This window comes from Ornithorhynchus anatinus, chromosome X3, assembly GCF_004115215.2.
Source record: "Ornithorhynchus anatinus isolate Pmale09 chromosome X3, mOrnAna1.pri.v4, whole genome shotgun sequence".
In the NCBI taxonomy this organism is placed as follows: Eukaryota; Metazoa; Chordata; class Mammalia; order Monotremata; family Ornithorhynchidae; genus Ornithorhynchus; species Ornithorhynchus anatinus.
In genome coordinates this window covers 1,655,459-1,676,997 of record NC_041751.1, presented here as the reverse complement: position 1 = coordinate 1,676,997, position 21,539 = coordinate 1,655,459, and the positions used below count along the sequence as shown (strand labels likewise).

The window sequence follows — 21,539 nt, the reverse complement described above, 5'->3', positions numbered from 1 at the left end:
GGTGACTTGCCCAAGATCCCACGACAGGCAAGTTAGAACCCAGGTCCTCTGACTCCCCAGGTCCATGCTCTATCCATTAGGCCATGCTGCTTCTTAATAAATCCTAACGATCGATTGTATTATTGCATGACCCTCCACCTTGGTTCTCTGAAATCCAGGGTGAAAAGGGGGATCCTGGAGCTATCTTAACTGGCGATGTGCCTCTGGAGAGACTCATGGGGAGAAAGGTAAAGTCGCTACAGCTGGATTTGGCCCGGTTTGATAGCTCTACCCAATCCTGGTGGATGAATGCAAGTTCTTCCTTCCTTTTTAGGGTGAGCCGGGCATGCTGGGATCTCCAGGGCCAATGGTAAGAGACCACCTTCAACGCGCTTGTGTATTTTTACGTTAATGAGACGATTGAAATCTAGCTCAACCAGATTTCACCTCCCTGCACTTGAAGCGAGAGTCCTTGAAAACGTAAAGCGAAAGTCTTCGAAAACATCCTACTCTGATCTCGACATTTGCTTTTATTTCATTCAACGGTCATTTACACGCCATCGCTATCTGCTTTAGGTTAGAACCACTAGAGAACTGGGGCTCTGTTAAAAATTGGCTGGGTGCGGTGCCACGGTGAAAGAGGTGTTCAGTCAGTTCTGAGGAAGAGGAGATGCAGGGGAGGAAGAAGACCTCAGGGTGGCTCAGTTGGAGACGGGTCTCTCTCCCCAAACTGGTTCCAGGCGGTCTAGCTGGGGCTTTGGGATGGAGTTTGGATTTGGGCTGGGAATAGCAAGCGTTAACTATTCCCTAATTAACACAAATGCTGAATCCTACAAATTCAGGGAAACCCTTTGTTTCACCATTCGTTAACTTCCCATTTAATGAGATCCTCATTTATCCCACTTGAATTAGATATATTTGCACCTGAAGGAAATCTCAATCCTGGAATACACGCGTTTTGCTATTGACATTTGGAACGCACACTGATCTTGGGAAATAGGCCTTTCCCATAATTTATTCTCCTATGTGGTCTGATGACTACATTCTGGATGTTTATCCCTGGCAGGCCAGGTGGTCTTCAATGCATAAGTATTATTTTTCAGGGTAATGAAGCTAAAAATATCCAGAAATAGAGGTCACTGCAGGGGGAAAGTGTGGGGCAATTTACATGCGGCGTTTGGAAGAGGCTGTGTGTTTGTCATTCTGGGGCAGATGAGCGCTTGCAAGCCCCTTTGCGGACCCTTCTCGACTCCTGTGGGTGGCGGGTGGCCACTGGGTTCCTACTGGCTACAGATAATCTGCCCCCCTCACCCACCTGTCCTTTCAGCACCACTGAGTCCACCACCACGAGCTTTGCCCCAGGGTAGTTGTCTCCGCTTCCCATCCACTCGTTGCACTGTGACAGGTTAGATTATGATGTATCCTACATGTATGGGACATGCCTCTCCTATGAGACAACGGCTTTTTGAACATTTCACCCCAGATTCTGGGCCCTCGGTGCCGTGATCCGTCCACCCTGCCCACCCCTGCCCAGTTTGCCCACCGTTAGGGTCCAGATTGAACAGTTCTTCTCCGATCTCTTTTGTTTCTCGGCTACAGGGACCGAAAGGACCCCCAGGACATAAAGGAGAGTTCGGATTCCCCGGTCGACCCGTAGGTATTGGGTCTCCCAGCCTGAGGGCAGAGGAGAACGCTTTTGGTGTAGTTTGGATTGAAATCAGGTGTGTCCAGACCCTGAAACAACATCTCGATTTCAGGGCCGTCCAGGACTCAATGGACTCAAGGGGTCGAAGGGGGAGCGTGGAGTCTTCCTACCGGTGAGTTCCGTGGCAAGGCTTAGGGAGGGTCTAGAATTCGGGAGCAGCGGGGCTGCTTGAAGAATCAGGAGGCGATGCAGGAAATAGCAGAAGGGAGCAGCTTGCTGTTATTTCTTGGTTCAGACGTCTCAAGTTCATCCGTCAGTCCATCGGTTTGTATTAACTGAGCACCTACCACGTGTTAAAGCACTGTAATGAGTGTCTGGGAGAGTACAACAGAATTAGCAACCCTGTCCTTGAGGAGCCTATAATCCTGGAGATCCCAGGATCTGCTGATGAGGTCTCAGTACCCGAGGTTTTCCCAATTTATGGGGAAAGAGAGTCTGGAGGGGTCAGCCCTGAGGACTAGTGCTGGTGGAAAGGAGAGGACCTCTTTTGCCAAGAAAGCTCTGGCCAAGGAGGACAGAAGCTGGTTTCGAATCCAGAGCCTGCCCCTCATTTGCTGTGTGTCCTTGGCGAAGCCATTTCTCTCTGATCCTTGGTTTCCCAGTCCGGGGGATGGGAAGATTTGAGGTGGAGGAGGGATTGGGAGGAGCTCACTGGATACAGGTGGAGGTGACAGTGGAAAGAGCACGGGCTTGAGAGTCAGAGATCATGGGTTCGAATTCCGGCTCTGCCACTTGTCAGCTGTGGGCAAGTCACTTAACTTCTCTGTACCTCAGTTATCTCATCTGTAAAATGGGGAATAAAACTGTGAGCCCCACCTGGGATAACCTGATCACCCTGTATCTACCCCAGCACTTAGAACAGTGCTCTGCACATAGTAAGCGCTTAACAAATACCATCATTATTATTGTCCATCCTTCAGGGCACAGGTCCCCATTCCCAAGCCCTATCAGACCTTCCGGTGAGTCAGAATATGGGGACCCTCTCAGCACAGGCTCCGGCCCCTTAAGCCCCCTCCTCTCTCCCACTCTGGGGGAGATCAAAAGACCGGAGAGTCCCATAGGGGCTGATGTGCCCTGGAAAGGAAAGATTCATAATCTCGCTCTTTCTTCCTTCCTAGGGTCCCCCTGGCCTACCTGGCCCCCCGGGGCCTCCCGGACCACCCGGGGCTGTGATTAACATCAAAGGGGTAAGTGTGTCTGGAGAAGTATCTCCAGGGTGGGGTGGAGGTGGGGAGCGACTGTCCTACGTTCAAGTTGTACATGGGCCATGGCTTTGCCAGTGTTTACTTAATTAATTTTCCTCCCAATTTCCCACAGACGGTTTTTCCGATTTCTCCCAGACCCCACTGTAAAACGCCAGTAAGTCAGAAAAGCCGTGAGCCACAGGCGGGAGGGCAAGCATGAGCTCAGAAAAAGCATGGCTAATACTTCATTTCCGCTTCCTCTTTCAGCCTAGACTTGCCTAAAAACGCTGTCTCGGGTGTCTCGTGTACCTGTATTATTAGTGCTTTAAATTGCGAGCCGATAACAGACTGTGACATCTTAATGTGAATATGGGCAGGAACAAACAAAAAAAAAACTCTTGGCCAATACATTTTTTTATTAAAATCTTCAAACCCAAAAGGCCACCACTGCCTTTTCTGATTCACCAAACTCCAGTCTCTTTAGAAACACAGAGCACTGAAGGGGGTTTTGGTCCAATGGGATGGAGATACTTTCTTAGCTATTTGCTCTAATGGTTTTGGAGACTGTGTTTTCCCAAGCGACAATGTTCCACCCAGTGAAGATTGGACTCCAAGACCAGCAATTTAGGATTCCAAGCCCACAGCAGGATTTCATATAGCTCTGAAAACTATTTGATCCTGGACAACCCAAGGATCGAGAGACCCACCTTGGCCTAGTGGATAGAGCACAGACCTGGAGGACAGAAGGACCTGGGTTCCAATCCCAACTCTGCCATTTGTGTGCTGTGTGATCTCGGGCAAGTCACTTAACTTCTCTGTGCCTCAGTTACGTCAGGTAACCGAGGTACCTCAGCCCTGTGTCCAACCTGATTAGCTCGTGTCCACCCCAGTGCTTAGTACAGTGCCTGGCACATAGTAAGCGCTTAACAAATACCATTAAAAAACCCCATATCCTCGCTCAAGTTTCGGAAAGGAAAAATCATTTTAAGTAGCGAACCGTACCGACCATTTTCAACTCGTTTAGAAAATGATCAATCTTCATGTTGGTATTACTTCTAATGAATGAACGCCAATAATGTGACATTGCTAATACATTACCCTGTCAGTTATGCGCACAGGCCGCTCCATTTCTCTGCTCATTGCTCTTGTTCCCTTTGTCACATTTTCTTTCTCTCCCTGTGTCTCTGCGTGTGCATCTCTCTCTCACATGTGTGTGCACGCACATATCCACACCCACCCACACCCAAACACACAGACACACACAACTCTTCTCCGAGAAAGTCAAAGGTCTGAGCTTCCCGATCCCATTCTCTGAGCGTCCACATTCCCCACCTGCATCCCATCCCCGCCTTGCCCTTGCCCGGTGTTTTAGCTCTGCCAATGGCTCTGGTCTGCCGACGGCATTGTGGGCTTCTGGGAATCCCATGGGGAAAAGAAACAATCTGTAGGAACCGGCCCGGGGTAGGGCGGGCATGCCTCCGGGACCTGTGCCCTCAACGGCACGAGCCCCCAGGATCGCCAGCCTAGGACCAGCAACTGCAGTCAGTCAGCCGGTCAATCTGCAGTCAATAAATAACTTACTGCACGCAGATCACTGTACTAAGCGCTTGGGAGAATACTATAAAACAATAAACAGACACATTCCCTGCCCACGACAGTCCTGAGGGGCAGCACTGCCCCTCGCCCTAGTTCTAAGCCCGACTCCAAACGGCTGTCGGGATATTGGAGACCCAAGCAACATTCATTCACTCATTCAATAGTATTTACTGAGCGCTTACTATGTGCAGAGCACTGTACTAAGCGCTTGAAAGGTACAAATCGGCGCTTGGAATGTACAAATCGAATGTCAACGTCAACGAATGTCATGAATGTCATGAATACAAATGTCAACAGTGAGCCGAGGGAGGGAGTTATGGAACCCGGTCCGCCTGGCATGGAGGACCTACTGGGGCTGGGCCGGGTCAGGGAGAGGATATTCTGAAAGTATTGTTTTTTTCCGTAGGTCGGCACGCCTCCTCCCAGGCATCAAGAACTATCTCCGTTTCAGGGTACGTTCGCTTCTGCGTATCCTCGGGGACTTATTCAAGGGGCAGACTTGGAAGAAAAGCCACATGGGTTCTGTAGCCACTGAGGGACTCGTTTTGGACCTGGTAAATGAAGCCAGAGGATATTGTGTGGCCTCTATTACCTGAATAGCTTGCTAATAGAGACCCTGCAGTAATGATTCCTGAGTGAGAATCCCAGCCTCCAGCCCTTCTTCACAGCTCATATTGGCCCTATTCCCCAGAACTGAATAACCATTTTAATCCAAATATAAGGCAATTCCCATATCTACCCATATACATCATGTCTCCAGATAAGGCCCATATCCTAGCCTGGGGTCTTAACAAGAACAATTGGGATTTGTGTCTTATCCGGGAGAAGAGAGTGGGTAAGTAGGAGGGAGAAAGGTGAGTGCTTTCATGGGAGTGAGTGTAAAATCAGAAGGTAAAGGGACCCAGGCTAGAGCCTGAAGGGACTCCTGCAGTTAGGGGACGGGAGGCAGAGGAGAAGCCTGGGAGAATGACTGAGAGAGAGAGATTGAGAAAGAGCAAAGAGATAGGAGGAGAACCGAGAATGTCAAGGAAATTAAGCTGAGATAATGTTTCTCTGGAATGGGAGTGGGTCAAAGGTGTCAAAGGCAACCAAGAGTTTGAGGTGGGTGGAGATTAGGACAGAATGGGTGAATCCCCCAAATCCCACTATACCAGGATGAAGGGGAAGAAGTCCCACTGAAGCCTGAAGGTGGAGGTTTAGGCACCCTAAAGGAAATACTACTTTAATCCTCGCAGCATGGGGAATTTACGCCCACAGGAAGTCGTGCAGCTGAAGATACGAGCCAGTTCGGGAGGCGTTTGGACAGACTAATGAAAAAGAGGCCCTGATGGGACACAAGAGGGAGCATTAGAGGGGGTAGAAGAAGAAGAAAAGAGCCCCATCGCTCCCAGTCCAGTCCTCCAGCAGTCAGAGAAACTGGCAGGGTCCTCTGTGCCCTTCACTCTCAGCCTGCTACTAATTCGGGAAGGCAGAAGGCAGAAGGCAGAGTCAGCCTGAGGCATTGGAGGAAAGGCCCTCTTCCCTTGGAGAAGCCTGGAAATGTTGCTGGGGGTGTTTCTGCTCATGGGACAAAGACATGATTTTGTCTTGAAATTGTCTGGGGTGGGTCTTGTTCCTGGGGCCTCTACATTTCCACCCTTGTTCCTCTGCTTCATTCGTTCAATCAGATTTACCGAGTGCTTGCTGTGTGCAAAACACTGTATTAAGCGCTTGGAAGAGTACACCGTAACAATAGACAGACACATTCCCTGCCCACAGTTATTATTATTATTATTTTTTATTAGGGCAAGCTCCCAGTAGCCAGGTGTACCCCTGGAGTAACCCCAACCTAGAAGAAAGAACCCTCAGATTAGATGTCGGACACTCGTTCTGGCTTAAACAGCCCAACTGCAGGGAGGCGATGCTGTGGGGCAAAGAACCACACGGAGACCGAATGTCATTCTGGGAAATGTCTTTGCCGCAGGCGTTAAAGGCGAGAAAGGTGCGTGGGGCCTCCCCGGGGCGGTCGGCCCCAAAGGCGAAAAAGGCGATGAAGGTGTTCGAGGCCCTCCAGGTAAGGCCAGCGTCTCACAGAAACAAAGTCCAGATGAATGTCCAGAGGTGGGTGACTGAACCCCTGGGAAAGAGTGACTGACCGGTTGACCCTCAAGCGTGGATCCTTTGCGTCGACGGGCCCAGGAGGAGATCCGGGAGCCTAAGCCTAGTCAGTCAGACAATCAGGTCAGTCAACTGTATTTATTGAGCGGCTTACTGTGTGAAGAAAGTGTTCTTCTAAGCGCTCGGAAGAGTACGCTATAACAATATAACAGACACATTCCCTGCCCACGATGAGCTAACATTCTAGAGGGGGAGACAGACATTAATTTAAATAAATAAATTACGGATATGTGTATAAATGCTGCGGACCTCGGAGGGGGGAATGAATAAAGGGAGCAAGTCAGGGCGACGCGGAAGGGAGTTGAAGAAAAGGAAAAGAGGCAGGGAAGGCCTCTCGGAGGAGATGTGCTTTCAATAAGGCTTTGAGGCGGGGGAGAAGTGGGAGGACGTTCCAAGCCAGAGGCAAGATATGAGTGAGAGGTCAGCTGTGAGACAGACGAGATCGAGGTACAGTGAGTAGGTTGGCATTAGAGGAGCGGAGTGTGCCGACTGGGTTGTAGCAGGAGATGCGCGATAAGAGGTAGGTCCCCCAAGAATCACCACAGCACTCTTTGGCCTAATTGACGGATGGTGTCTTTGGATTTTGGCACCCCTCATTTCCCTCACCCCCACCCTGGGCCAACCTTGATGTTTCCCGGGGCTCAGGGCAGCCCTCAGCATCTCAGCAGGCTCGTGGGAGGGTGGGTTGAAGCCAACGGAACCCCCCAGGGATCAGCTCTCGGTCACGAGCCTTTGGGCCCGTAGGAAGCCGGCCGAGAAAAGAATACCCTTAGATGCTTTGTCTTCATTAGTCCAAACTGGACTGAAAATATAATAAAGTTGGTATTTGTTAAGCACTTACTATGTGCAGAGCACTGTTCTAAACTCTGGGCTAGATACAGGGTAATCAGGTTGTCCCACGTGAGGCTCACAGTCTTCATCCCCATTTTACAGATGAGGTAACTGAGGTACAGAGAAGTGAAGTGACTTGCCCACAGTCACACAGCTGACGAGCGGCGGAGCCGGGATTAGAACCCATGACCTCTGACTCCCAAGCCTGGGCTGTGGCTCATTTTGCCCCAGAGTTCTAAGTGGGACTACTCAGATGAGGTTTTGGTTGGCTGGTGGCAAAGGAGCAGAGAAATATAAAATAAAAAGGACTCTTGGCCTGAGAAGTTTGAATGTTTTTGAGGGGGGAAAACGTTAGCTGAATTAACTTTATTCCTGCCACCTGCTTCGTGACACATATTTCCTCTCGAGGAAAACGGATGGATTTTTCTCCAACTTCAGACCCACCGAGGGGCTCTGCAAATGGACCTGAAGGAGTCCGTTTATAGGTAGAATGGATGAGAACCCCCTTATGGGCAACAAATCCTCACTTCAAACCTGGTATTGGTTCTTGGGCTGGCTGACCAATGGCAGTCAGTGGCCCCAAGCAATGCGATGGGCACCTAAAAGGAAGATTGAGTTGAACCTTTCAGAAATGGAAATTAGGAGATTTTAATATAACCTTTCTCTCTCAGGCCCTCCCGCTCCATTAACAGAATTGAAACAATTTCTGGACAGACTGAAGGTAACTAATTTTTCTCTCACAATGTCCCCTACCGTGGTTTTCAGGTGACCAAAGATCATTTTGGCAGATTCATTCCATTCCATCTCACTCAGATCTTTCCATGCTGTCTGCTTTAAGGGGGAGAATGGAGACAAGGGGATCAAAGGTGAAAAAGGAGATTCCAATGGTGGATTTTTTATGACTGGACCACCGGGATTACCTGGAAGTCCTGGACAAGAGGTAAGCAATGTCCCAGATTCCAGATACCCCAGTATGGAATGTTCAGACTGTCCCTGGTGCCAAATGGGAAGCTCTGGAGTCTATCCCAGACTTTGGTGAAATAAATCCACAAACCTCACACTTTCTTGGAGAACAAGTCCCAGGCCCCCAGACACATGGGGCTCCTGGAGCAGTTGCTTTCCCCGGGAGAGGAAAACTAAATAGCTGGACTCGGAGATTTCCTTTTGGGATCTCGAGGCCTGGCTTTGGGAGAGGGGTCAACAAAAGTGGCAGAGCAGACCCATATCATTGTGGTTGAGGTGGTGGGAGGGTCCAGTGTAGGAGGTGGGGAGGGAAATTTCCATTCAAAAGCCGTAATTGGGCTCCTTACTTTCTGATTCTTCCCCACGCTCCCCAAGGGAACAGGACACCTAGTCACTAGAGTGGCAGAAGGAAATATCCTGATTTGCGTGGGCGAACTCTGTCCTATAGGAGTCAGAAAACAGATGACGTTTTACAGGAGGGTTGAAAACCGAAGACTCGTGAGAAGGGGACTCCTGATACACTCATCCCCTCATCTGAGAGCAGACTTAGAACTCCACGCCCACAAAAATGCAAGCAATAGGCAATCCTTTCCCCTGGTGTCCCACTGGGATGGAAACTCTTTGAATTCTCTCCTGCTCCTTCCATTTACCTCCTTACAAATGCTTCCTTTCTTTACCTTGATCTCCTTCGTAATTATGGTACTTGTGTTAAGTGTTTACTGTGTGCCAAGCACTGTCCTAAGTGCTGGGTTAGATACAAGATAATCAGGTGGGACACAGCCCCTGTCCCACCTGGGGCTCACACTCCTGATCCCCATTTTACAGCCGAAGTAACTGAGGCCAGAGAAGTTAAGTGCCTTGCCCAAGGTCACACGCAGCAGACGTGTGGCGGAGCCGGGATTAGAACCCAGGTCCTTCCGACTCCCAGGCCCGTGCCCTGTCCACTAAGCCACACTGCTTCTTCCCTTCACTCCTACTGGGCCCCTGGAAATTGAGGGTAGGTGAGGGTGGTACCGCATGCGTTCCCAAATAAGCAAACCAATCACACAGGGTTGATAAAGGAAATAAAACAGAAAGGGTTAAGCTCTCTATGAGGAAGCTTGGGTCCAGCTCTGTTCTCCTGCTCTTGCTCTTTGCTCTGGGTTGTTGACTTTCTAGGCCTCCTGGAACGTGCCTTCACTTAAAGCAGCGAACACTCCCATCAAAATGGACATATTTTTATATTCCTCATGAACATATACTTTAAATGCCTTAAATCGTTCTGATTCATCTTTGGATGACTTCCAACTCTAACTGACCTTCTTAAAGAATCTTGGCCATCCCTTTAATTTCTCCTCCCCCTCTATTGTCATCATTCTTCACGTTTTCCCCCTCAAGGATATGGAATATCTATCCTCGTTCGGATGAGACCCAGTGCCTTTCCTGATCCGAGGAGGGAGTGTCGGAAGATCAGGACCGGGGCCGCGGGTCAGTTCCCGAGTGGGTCACAGTGACGCCTCCTTCCTGGTTGCGAACAGGACACGCCTGTGACACGGACGAGGGGTTGATTTTTATTTTGGATTTTTTTGCTGGCAGGGCCAGAAGGGTGACACGGTTGTGGGGCCCAGAGGTCCCCCAGGTGTGCCAGGGCTACCTGGACCACCTGGATATGGACAGGATGGACCCCCAGGCCCACCGGGACCACCAGGGCCTCCAGGACCTCCAGGACCCCCAGCTATATATGGCTCAGGTGAGAAAGAGGCCTCTCTTTCCAGGCTGTCACTCTTCTAAGCTGACTGGGCCCACCACCGGATTGTCATCCACTGTGAGACAAGGGTGGGTTCTTGCTCCAGTCTCAATTTGTCACCTTTCTGCCCCCAGCAGACTCCACCATACTATCATACAGACTTACACCCTGGTGGGGAATCTCTCTTTCTCCCTTTCTTCCTTTATCCCTTTCTTTCTCTCTATCTTTCTCTCTCCCTCTCTTTGGGTGTGGGTGTGCATATGAGTCTATTTCAAGTAATCACCCTATATCTCTCCCCTCGAATATGCTCTGCAGCCATCGAGGAAGCCACTGCACCCAGGGTGCCTGGAAGAAAGTGATGGGTAGGAGACAGGGAGGCTCTGAAGCAATTCCCCTAGTGGACTGTGCTGACTCCTGTCCCTCCACTGCCTTTTGGAACAGTGTATTAGAATTTGGGGGTGGGTGGGAGCTACTTTGGGACAAGACCAGAAACAAAGGGAGTGACATCCCTCCTGAAGAGGAGAGGGAGCTACAAAAGTAACCTTCCTACTTGGTTTCAGCGGTGGCACTTCCAGGACCCCCCGGCCCTCCGGGCCAGCCGGGACTTCCGGGATCCAGGAACCTGGTGAGTGCAAATGAGGGGTTCGGGGGGTTGGACTATCTTCTGTTGACGGAAAAATACTCAGAGAGAAACTGAGATGCCCACTAGTCCCCTGGGAAATTTCCAAGGGCAAACCTGGATCTCTAGGGCTCCACCTCTAATAATACTATTAATTATAGTATTTGTTAAGAGCTTACTATGTGTCAGGCACCGTACTAAGTGCTGGGGGCGGGGGGTTATAAGCAAATCATGTTGGACACAGTCCCTGTCCTACATCGGGCTCACAGTCTTAATCCCCATTTTACAGATGAGGTCACTAGGGCACAGAGAAGTGAAGTGACTTGCCTAAGGTCACACAGCAGACAAGTGGCAGAGCCAGGATTAGAACCCATGATCTTCTGACTCCCAGGCCCGTGCTCTATCCACTAGGCCATGCTGCTTCATGCTCGTTGTGGGCAGGGAATGTGTCTGTTTATTGCTATATCGTACTCTCCCCAGTGATCAGTACAATGTCCTGCACACGATAAGCGCTCAATAAATATGACTGAGTAAATGAATGAACAGGGCCGGCTAGCTGCAGCAGAGCTCCCTGGGGGTCTGGAGGTTTCTGGGCCGCTGAGATTCTTCAGGCCGAAATTGTCTGCCGTCATCTCCGTGGTGGCTGAGGGAGGTCTGCCCCACCCTGTCATTTGAGGAGACCCTCACCTATTCCCCCGGATGTCTTGCAACTGGGAGGTCCAAACACTCACTCAACACTCAAAAACACGACTATAATAATAATGTTGGTATTTGTTAAGCGCTTACTATGTGCCGAGCACTGTTCTAAGCGCTGGGGTAGACATAGGGGAATCAGGTTGTCCCACGTGGGGCTCACAGTCTTAATCCCCATTTTATAGATGAGGGAACTGAGGCACAGAGAAGTTAAGTGACTCGCCCACAGTCACACAGCCGACAAGGGGCCGAGCTGGGATTCGAACTCATGAGCCCTGACTCCAAAGCCCATGCTCTTTCCACTGAGCCACGCTGCTTCTCTGGAGACTATCCCACCTCCCGGGCGCATCGGCTAACCTTGCTTTGGAGAAGAGCCTGGAGGTGGACAGCCCTTCTCTCGCTGCCCACCCAGCTCTTACTATCAATGGGTCTGGAGGCACTTTGCCTGGACCCAAGAACTAATACAGGAGGCAAATGGCCCTCTTTCGCTCCCCTGGAACCTGGGATCTGACCTCATTGATCCGGGGTCAAGGGTCGTGCTCACCAACCACTAGTTGGGCACTTGTCAGCTGTGTGACTGTGGGCAAGTCACTTAACTGCTCCGTGCCTCAGTGACCTCATCCGTAAAATGGGGATGAAGACTGTGAGCCCCACGTGGGACAATCTGATTCCCTTGTGTCTACCCCAGAGCTTAGAACAGTGCTCTGCACAAAGTAAGCGTTTCACAAATACCAACATTATTATTATTATTATTATTGGGCGTCGGTCAAGGGGCACTGCCTGCCAGGCTCTCCGGCTTGGAGAGAGGGAGCCGGTCGAGGCCGAGAAAGCCAGCTCCAGATATAGAGTCCCTCGGGTGTTCTGGGGAGCTGCCTCAATCCCTTTTGAACTCTCTGATGCTCACTGCTGTGATAGATGGGCGCAACCAAGGTTTCCATGGAAACCCAGCATTTTCCAGCCAGGTGGTGTCCTCTTCCAACCCGGCAGCAAACCACCATATCCCCAGCTTTTCCTTCCTGGGGTTCAGGTCACCTTAGGTCGGGTGGGGGCAGATGGGAACAGAGAGTGTAAGCTCCTTGAGGGTAGGGATCATGTCTACTAACTCTACTCTCCCAAGCACTTAATAATAATAATGATGATGTTATTTGTAAAGCGTTTACTATGTGCCAAACACTGAACTAAACTCTAGAGATACTGTTGCAGTGCTCTGTATACGGCGATCAATTAATTCCATTGATTGATTGATTGGAGGGAAGCAGGAAAAGAGGTTTCCACTTTCTACAAATACCACAAACTTGTGTTGTCAGCTCCACAACCTCCATGGGTCAGGATTCCTCGTTCTCGGTCCAGAATGGCTGACGGCCGCCGTCGCCGTCAGTCGGTCAATCGGTGGTTTTTATCGAGCGCTTACTCCGTTGAGAACATTGTCCTAAGCACTTGGGAGAGTGCGTTAGAGTTAGCAGACACAGTCTCCACCCTCAAGCCGGGGAATCCCGCGGGAGAGATAGACGTTGAAATAGATTACAGAGGTGGAGGGTGACAACCCCGGCTCCACTGTGAGCTAGGCCCGTGTTTTAGGACAATGATCTGAAATCCACTGGTGAATTTTGGGGTCTTTATTGGGTTGTCCCCCAGACCAACCCACAGCCCCGCTCTAGGAGCAGAGCAAGGTACACTTTCCCCATTGTCCCCACCAGAGACTCCGAGTCTGTCCCCACGATTTGGGCCTTCATCTTGCCACCTGAAACTCTAACCTCCATTTCCCCCTCCAACCCTTTCCCCTCACAGGGCTCTGATTCCCCGCTGCTGATTCCCACAGCCGTGCTTCTCTCCCTATGAATTTTCAAGCTTGGCATTTAGAAAGACACCTGGATGAAAGCTATCCGTGCAGTGCCTAGAACTCTTAAAAGGACAGATGCTATAAAAACCTTAGAACCCAGTAGCTAAGGAGATGGACACACCCACGCTTCATTCTTTCAGTCATATTTATTGAGCACTTACTGTGTACAGAGCACTGTACTAAGAGCTTGGGAGAGTACAATGTAACAATAAACAGACACATTCACTGCCTACAAGGAGCTTACAATCTAAAGGGGGAGACACAGAGAGAAAGAGAGGCAGGCAGATTTTCCTGATCCCCATGTATGAGAAACCGAATGTTTTTACGGAAAAACGTGGCGGCCTCTAATTTGCCAACTGTTGTTTACCCTCTGGCAGGTAGCAACATTTAGAAACTTTGAAGGGATGCTGCAGAAGCCATACATGGTGGCAGAAGGCACACTGATCTACCTGAGTGACAGTGCTGATCTGTTTGTCCGAGTCCGAGATGGGTGGAGAAAACTGCAGGTGAAGATTCTGACCTTTTCAAATCTCCTTTTCTCAGAGAACTGGGCCCATAAGCAATCTTCCAAGAGTGTCCCTGCCCAGTTTGGTCGGACCATCTCCCCCCTATGTGTTATCCTACAACTGGAGGGGGACCCGTTTTGGCCTTGGGGAACCGCTCGAAACTTTCTCGGTCTTACCCCGGCCCATCTGTCTGGTTCCCTGGGCAACGGTTTCCCTGACTATAGTCCCGGCCGGCCGGAAAACCAGCCCAAGCAGCCGATGCCCCTCTGCACTGCGATTGTTCTTATTCTCTTCACTGTTTCTGTTTCAGCTGGGAGAATTGATCCCTGCCCCTGAAAACGGCCCTCCGCCCCCTGCCATTGCCAGCAGCGTAAGTGGGGACATTTCGTCGACGGGTTTCTGGGTCTGGGGAGTCGTGAGGGGTCTCGTCATTTGCTTCCTGAGATGGACTTATTCCTGAGGTTTCTGACCTTTGTTCAGGCATAACTGAGTGCTGATCTTTAACCTCTCAAGCACATTCTCTCCCCGCAAGAGGACCTGGTTTTAGTCCCAGCTCCACCACTTGCCTTCTGTGTGACTTTGGAGAAGTCACTTAATTTCCCTGGACCTCTGTTTCCTCATAATATTACAATAATAATAATAATACTAAGAGTAATAGTATTAGTTAAGCACTTATTGTGTGTCCAGCACTCTTCTAAGCTCTGGGGTAGATACAAACTAAGCAGCTTGGACACAGTCCGTGTCCCATATGGGGCTCACGGTCTTATTCCCCATTTTACAGATGAGGTAACTGAGGCACAGAGGAGTTAAGTGACTTGCCCAAGGTCTGACAGCAGATAATCAGCAGAGCCGGGATTAGAGCTCAGGTCCTTCTGACTCCCAGGCTCGGGCTCTATTCACTAGGCCTACTGCTTCATATGTGTAATGGGGATTAAATGCCTATTTTCCCTTTTTTAATGGTATCATTACTTACTTACTTACTTACTATGTCACATACTGTTCTAAGCATCGGGGTAGACACAGGTGAATTAGGTTGGACGCATAGGGCTCAGTCAAAGTTGCATAGGACTCAGTCTAAGTAGGAGAGAAAACGGGAGAACGGAGGCACAGAAAAGTTAAATGACTTGCCCAAGGTCCCACAGCAAGCATTTGGCAGACCCAGGATTAGAACCCAAGTCCTCTAACTCTCATCCCTGTGCCCTTTCCACTAGGCTATGCTGCTTCTCTGTTCTCCTTCAGACTGTGAGTCCTGTGTGAGACAGACTGGGTCTTATTTGATTGTATTGCATCTATCGCAGCATTTACCCATAGCCACTGAATTAACAAATATTATTATTACTATTACTGTTATTTTAAAGGAGTTGCTGAGGGTGCTATACCCAGCATGCATTTAGGAAATCCTGCTGCGGCCTTTGCTAATCAATAATAATTATGGTATTTGCTAAGCACTTATTATGTGCCAAGCACGTTTTTAAGCGCTGGGGTAGATACAAGTTAATCAGGTTGTCCCACCTGGGGCTCTCAGTCTTAATCCCCATTTTACAGATGAGGGAACTGAGGCACAGAGAAGTCAAGTGACTGGCCCACGGGCACAGAGCTGACAAGTGGCGGAGATGGGATTAGAACCCACGACTTCTGAATCCCAAGCCCGGGCTCTCTCCAGTAAGCCCGTAAACCACCGTGCTTCTCTTTGCTAGACATAGTAAGTGGATGACCCAGAAGGGACACCTCCCAGCTCTTGGGAATTCTTCTTCTGCTCTTCTCCCGCTCCTTCCTAAACCTATCCCAAATCCAGCTTCTTGTTGTTCTCCTCTTGGAGCAGCCTCCCTTCCTGCCTCCCTCTGCCCCCGGTCCCATCAGGGCAACCCTGACTTGGGCCATAGGGTGAGCCTCCTTGCTTCAGTCATAGGTTGAGGTTAGTTAGCCCTCTTCGAAGACAGAATGTGTCCGTTTATTGTTATGTTGTGCTCTCCCAAGTGCTCAGTCCAGTGCTTTGCACTCAGTAAGCGCTCAGTAAATACGACCGAATGCACGAATGAGTGAATGGGCAGAGCTAATCCACTTTTCTTCCAGCAAGCGCGTTCCGTGTGAAAGCCGGAAGGGAGTTTTGCAGGGAGCTGGAGCTCAGCTGCCTCGTTTCCCGCATCTATTCGTGCCTCGGATTCACGGTGAGGCTGATCCTGCTCGCTTCAAAAAGGAGGGGGGGGGGGGTGTCCAGTCCTCCCTCCTCCAGCCTGGCAGGCTCTCTGCTCCTGCAGCAGTGGTTTCCCAACTCAGGATGGACGGGACTTGCTCCGGGATCTCATTTGTCTTTGGTTTAATCCACAGCATCTCCTGTCCCCGCTGACTCCTCTTTCCAGTACCTGGGATGAGAAACCTACCGTGAGTGTGGGAGCTGAGGGCGAGGGTGGTCTGAACAGGTCGTGAGTGTTCCCCTCCCTATTCCCTACCCCAGGGCTAATAATAATAGTAATTGTCGTATTTGTTAAGCGCTATGTGCCGGACACTGTAGTAAGCGCCAGAGTGGATAAAGCAAATCGGGTTGGACTCCTATCCTGAGGCCAGATTAAGACACAAAGACACGTCACCCTGGGCAGCCCCAGCTTTAATAATAATAATAATAATAATAACTGTGCCATTTGTTAAGCGCTTACTATGTTCCAGGCACTGTACTAAGCGCTGGAATGGATACAAATAAATCGAGTTGGACCCAGTCCCTGTCCCACCTGGGCCTCACAGTCTTAATCCCCACTTCACATCTGAGGTAGCTGAAGCACACAGAAGTGAAGTGACTTAGCCAAGATCGCACAGCAGACAAGTGGCAGAGCCAGGATTAGAACCCAGGTCCTCCTGAGTACCAGCCCCATGCTGTCATCACTAGGCCAGTTTGTTGGCTAATGGTATTTCTAAGCGCTTACTATGTGCCTGGCACTGTATCAAGTGCTGGGGTAGATACCAGTTAATCGGGCTGGACACAGTCCCTATCCCACATGGGCCTCCCAGTTTTAATCCCCATTCTACAAATAGAGAACTGAGGCCCAGAGAAGTGGAGTGACTTGCTCAGGGTCACACAGCAGAGAAGCAGCGGAGGCAGGATTAGAACCCAGGTCCTTCTGGGTCTCAAGCCCGCGCTCTATCCAGTCAGCAACACTGCAGAATCTGGGTCATCGATGAGGTCGAGGGCTTGCTTGGTTGGACTCTAGACCGTAAGCTCGCTGTGGGCAGGAAATGTGTCTGTTTATTGTTGTACTGTACACTCCCAAGCGCACAGTAAGCGCTCAGTAAATACAATTGACTAACTGACTGACTCCAGGTGAAACAGTAGAGGGACGGTAGAACTCACCTTCCTGGGGAGCTCCAGGGGTCAGCCACCCCTCGCTGGTGATGATGATGATGATGATGGTATTTGTTAAGCGCTTACTATGTGCAAAGCACTGTTCTAAGCGCCGGGGGGATACAAGGTAATCAGGTTGTCCCACGTAGGGCTCACAGTTTTAATCCCCATTTTACAGATGAGGTAACTGAGGCACAGAAAAGTTAAGTGACTTTACCCAAAGTCACACAGCTGACAAGCAGCAGAGCCGGGATTCGATCCCATGACCTCTGACTCCCAAGCCCGGGCTCTTTCCACTGAGCCACGCTGCTTCTCACGCTGGTGCCAGGTCCTCGTTCAAAGACCGAGACCGAAGGTGGACACCCCGTCTGGGGGGAGAGCAAGCAGGTCTGGGCTTCGTTCACGGTTTCCCGATTGATTTTCAGCTTCATCTGGTGGCATTGAACGCGCCGGTTTCGGGGGATGTCCGGGCGGATTTTCAGTGTTTCCAGCAGGCCCGAGCTGCGGGGTTGGTGTCCACCTACCGGGCTTTCTTATCGACTCACCTGCAAGACCTGACCACGGTGGTGAGAAAGGCAGAGAGACACAGCCTGCCCATCGTCAATCTCAAGGTAGGAAGGAGCGTTGAGGGCCGACCGGATTCCTCAAGAATCGGGGCAGGGAAGTCCCATGAATTAGGTTCACATCCCCAGCGGATCCAGGCCCCATTTTGGCCGACAGACAGTTGCTCTCCCTCTCTTCAAAGCCTTATCGAAGGCCCATCTCCTTCAAGAGGTCTTCCCTGACTAAACCCTCCTTTCCTCTTCTCCCGCTCCCTTCCGCGTCCCCCTGACTTGCTCCCTTTATCCATCCCCCGCCTCAGCCCCACATCACTTCTGTACAGATCTGTAATTTATTCATTTATATTAATGTCTATCTCCCCCTTTACTCTGTAAACTCACTGTGGGCAGGGATTGTGTCTGATGTATTGTTGTATCGTACCCTCCCAAGTGCTTAGTACAGTGCTCTCCACACAGTAGTGCTCAAATAAACATGATTGAATGAATGAATGACGGGAAAGTGGTCCTGCCCTGGATGACCCAGGAATGTCCAAAAACTCAATGTGTTTCATGTTTCTGTTGAGAGAAGCCAACACTGAAACCAAGTGTAAATAATAACCCCCACCTTATTCGCTCCTCCTTCGGCCCCACAACACTTATTACATTATTATTTATTAATAATATCACAAACATTACCATTATTTATATTAATGTCTGCCTCCCCCTGTAGACTGCAAGCTCACTGTGGGCAAGGGAGCGTGTCTCTCAACTCTGTTGTTCTCTCCCGAGCGCTTGGTTCGGCCCTCTGCCCGGAGTAAGCGTTGAATAAATATGACTGATTGAAATAAAAACTGATTCTCATTTGCTTCCCCCTAATGCATTTTCATGACAAGAGCATTTTCAGAGCTTGACAGATCTGAGAGAGAATGACATCTTTATATTCCAGCTGCTGATTCCTAAAGTCGGTTTGAAAGAATGACATTTTCTCTCGCTAGGGAGAAGTTCTTTTCAACAACTGGGAGTCCATCTTTTCGGGTAACGGAGGTCAGTTCAACGCCCAGATCCCGATATATTCCTTTGATGGTCGGGACGTCCTGAGAGACCCCTCATGGTAAGCATTCTCTGCTCCCAAGCGGGTCACTTCAGCCTCCGAGATATAACTGGGGTCATAGTGGGATTTAGTGGGAAGGAGTGTGGCCTATTGGAAAAGAGCCAGGACAAGGGGTCAGGAGACCTAGCTTCTAATCCCGGCTCCGTCACTTGCCTGCTGTGGGTAAGCCCCTTCATTTCTCTGGGCCTCAGTTTCCCCACCTGGGGATAAAATACCTGTCCTCCCTACCTCTTAAGCTGGGAATCCCACGCGGGGCAGGGACTGCATCTGGCTGTATCGGATGTACCCCAGCTTTTAGGGCAGAGCTTGGAACATAGTAAGAACTTAACAAACATCACAACTTTTTATTTATTTTTATTGAGCACTGGTGCACTGCCCGGGAATAAGACGTGATTGTGTGAGGAGGTTCGGTCGCCTAGTGGAAAGAGCACAGAGCTGGGTTCTAATCCCTGCTCCGCCACGTGTCTGCGGTGTGACTTTGGGCAAGTCACTTAATTTCTCTGTGGCTCGGTTACCTCATCTGTAAAATGGGGATTAAGTCTAAGCCCCTAGGACAGGGACTGTGTTCAATATCGTCACCTCCTATATACCCCAGCGCTTAATACAGCGCATGGCACATAGAAAGTGCTTAACAAATACCATTTGAAAAGGAAAAGGAGAACCTCATGTAGAGAAGCAGCATGGTGTAGTGGATAGAGCACGGGCCTGGGAGTCAGTAGGTCAAGAGTTCTAATCCCGGCACCGCCAGTTGCCTGCTGTGAGAGCTTGGGCAAGTCACTTCACTTCTCTGGGCCTCAGTTGTCCCATCTGTAAAATGGGAAGTGAGACCGTGAGCCCCACGTGGGACAGGGACTGTGTCCAATCTGATTTGTAATAATAGCAACTGTGGTATTTATTAAGCACCTACTATGTGCCAAGCACTGTACTAAACTCTGGGGTGCATACAAGCAAACCGGGTTAGGACAGTGCCTGGCACAGAGTACACACTTAACAAATGCCACAATCATTATTATTATTATTATTATCAATAAGGAATAACACCATATAATCCTGTCTAGGCCTCAAAAGGTCGCCTGGCACGGCTCCAACACAAACGGCATCCGACTCGTGGACAGCTACTGCGGAGCCTGGAGGACGTCGGACAGCGCGGTGACTGGCCAAGCCTCTCCGCTGAGCACGGGAAAAATTCTGGACCAACAAGCCTACAGCTGCTTGAGCAAACTGATCGTGCTGTGTATCGAAAACAGCTTCATGACCGACATGAGAAAATGACAACCGCCTCCCGCCCACGGGACAGTGACAGTTTTAATTTCCGACAAAGTTGACACTGATATTTTATTGTAGTGGTGTAAATATTCGACCTGTATTTTTGTCCATTGCACACTTATAACTAAAATAACCAAAGAAAACGTACCTCAATACACTCAGAGCTGAAATCGTCGAATTATTTGGAGAGAAGACGAAAGTCTGATTCCTCCTCTGGTGCTAGAATGTGCGGGAGTTCCTTCAGCACTGTTCAGTGGAAATAACCATCGGTGACTCATGGGTTTCCTGACAGACTAAGTGCAGACATTAGAACTGTATTCATCCTCCCCTGTCCTCAAGGAAGTCATTTTCTTGTTGTGACTGTCACTGTTGAGTGTAAGACGTTCATCATGTTTTCTTCAAAATAGATTTAGAAAATGTCTCCCACTCTCTAAGTGAAATGTAAATCATCTTCTCTGTCCCTGATACGCATCTATCACTTATAATTGCTATTGTTCGCCTCCAGAGAAAAGGCTGTTCAAACCAACTCATTAGTATTCTCATGACACGCTTGAATGTGTCTCCAACAGTACTACCAGATTGCCATAATATTGTAGCGGGCTCGTCTGGATTTTTATACACTCGGTGTTTAGTTTGACATATGCTTCTACGCTCTCCTCTAACCGCCACGCTGGAAAAGTTGAGATTCCACAGGATTGTGAACTAGACACTAGACTGTAAATTCAGTAATTACTTCTTCCGCAGGTTAGGACTCCTAAATGCCAACTCATCGGTTTATGATATCATGGATAGTTAAACTGAGGTGAAAACGTCCACGCCAATGACTCTACTTATAAAAGTTTTGATATTATGCGAGTTGTGGAATTTCCTTTTTTTTTTCCGTCTGAATGAGGGGGAAAGTAGCTTCCCAACTGACCCTGGACAAGCGACAGAGGGTAGTGGGGGGTCTTGCTTCACCTTCACCTCCACCCTGAGGGCAGGTACCCTTTCTGCCCTGACTACCTTAGGCCTCCACCACCGGATCGCCCAAGGGGCTTGGCAGACGGAGCAACGGTCATCCCGGCCAAACTTTCAGACTGACCTAACCCTCGGGGGCCTGACAGGAGGGCCCGGCTTGGCCCTGGAGAAGCAGCAAGATTCTCCCCGGGCTCCACATCCCACCTCCCAGGCTCAGGAGGTTAGGGAGAGGGGATGGATTTCCCCCAAGAATCACCTCAGCTTTCTCTTCCCATTATCCTCCTGGCTCACCTACATCCACTTTTCCCTGCTCTCCCCACAAACTTTCTTCCAGGCCCCCTTTCCCCTTTTTTTCCCGGGTTTTCTTGGGCACCAGAGGCCTGGAGGTAGGTCTTTTATCTACCCACCCCGTTCTGGGACTCTGGGATCCTAAGAGGTTTACGAAGAAGGCCAGCCGCAAGCCTGGATTTAGGAAAGGGGTAAGCCCAGGGAGTTCTGCTGGCTGTCAGCCAGTCCGGAACCGACCACTTCGG

General features: G+C 49.9%; 1 protein-coding gene across 2 annotated transcripts in view; it reads left to right on the top strand.

Annotated features, from left to right (window-relative positions):
* Positions 1 to 20,899, top strand: part of COL15A1 (collagen type XV alpha 1 chain) — a 70,459-nt gene extending 49,560 nt beyond the window's left edge. Inside the window, exons 25-42 of one of the 2 annotated variants that reach the window (XM_029053938.2) lie at positions 159 to 227; positions 314 to 349; positions 1,579 to 1,632; positions 1,737 to 1,796; positions 2,803 to 2,871; positions 3,002 to 3,043; positions 4,871 to 4,916; positions 6,428 to 6,517; positions 8,124 to 8,173; positions 8,291 to 8,392; positions 9,991 to 10,144; positions 10,702 to 10,766; positions 13,671 to 13,799; positions 14,110 to 14,169; positions 16,128 to 16,181; positions 17,559 to 17,744; positions 18,668 to 18,783; positions 19,842 to 20,899. In XM_029053938.2, coding sequence (XP_028909771.1) covers positions 159 to 227; positions 314 to 349; positions 1,579 to 1,632; positions 1,737 to 1,796; positions 2,803 to 2,871; positions 3,002 to 3,043; positions 4,871 to 4,916; positions 6,428 to 6,517; positions 8,124 to 8,173; positions 8,291 to 8,392; positions 9,991 to 10,144; positions 10,702 to 10,766; positions 13,671 to 13,799; positions 14,110 to 14,169; positions 16,128 to 16,181; positions 17,559 to 17,744; positions 18,668 to 18,783; positions 19,842 to 20,055 — 1,596 coding nt within the window. In that variant the 3' untranslated portion in view covers positions 20,056 to 20,899. The remainder of the gene's footprint in view (positions 1 to 158; positions 228 to 313; positions 350 to 1,578; positions 1,633 to 1,736; positions 1,797 to 2,802; positions 2,872 to 3,001; positions 3,044 to 4,870; positions 4,917 to 6,427; positions 6,518 to 8,123; positions 8,174 to 8,290; positions 8,393 to 9,990; positions 10,145 to 10,701; positions 10,767 to 13,670; positions 13,800 to 14,109; positions 14,170 to 16,127; positions 16,182 to 17,558; positions 17,745 to 18,667; positions 18,784 to 19,841) is intronic. The other variant, XM_029053939.2, reaches the window with a different exon arrangement.
* The last annotated feature ends 640 nt before the right edge of the window (positions 20,900 to 21,539 follow it).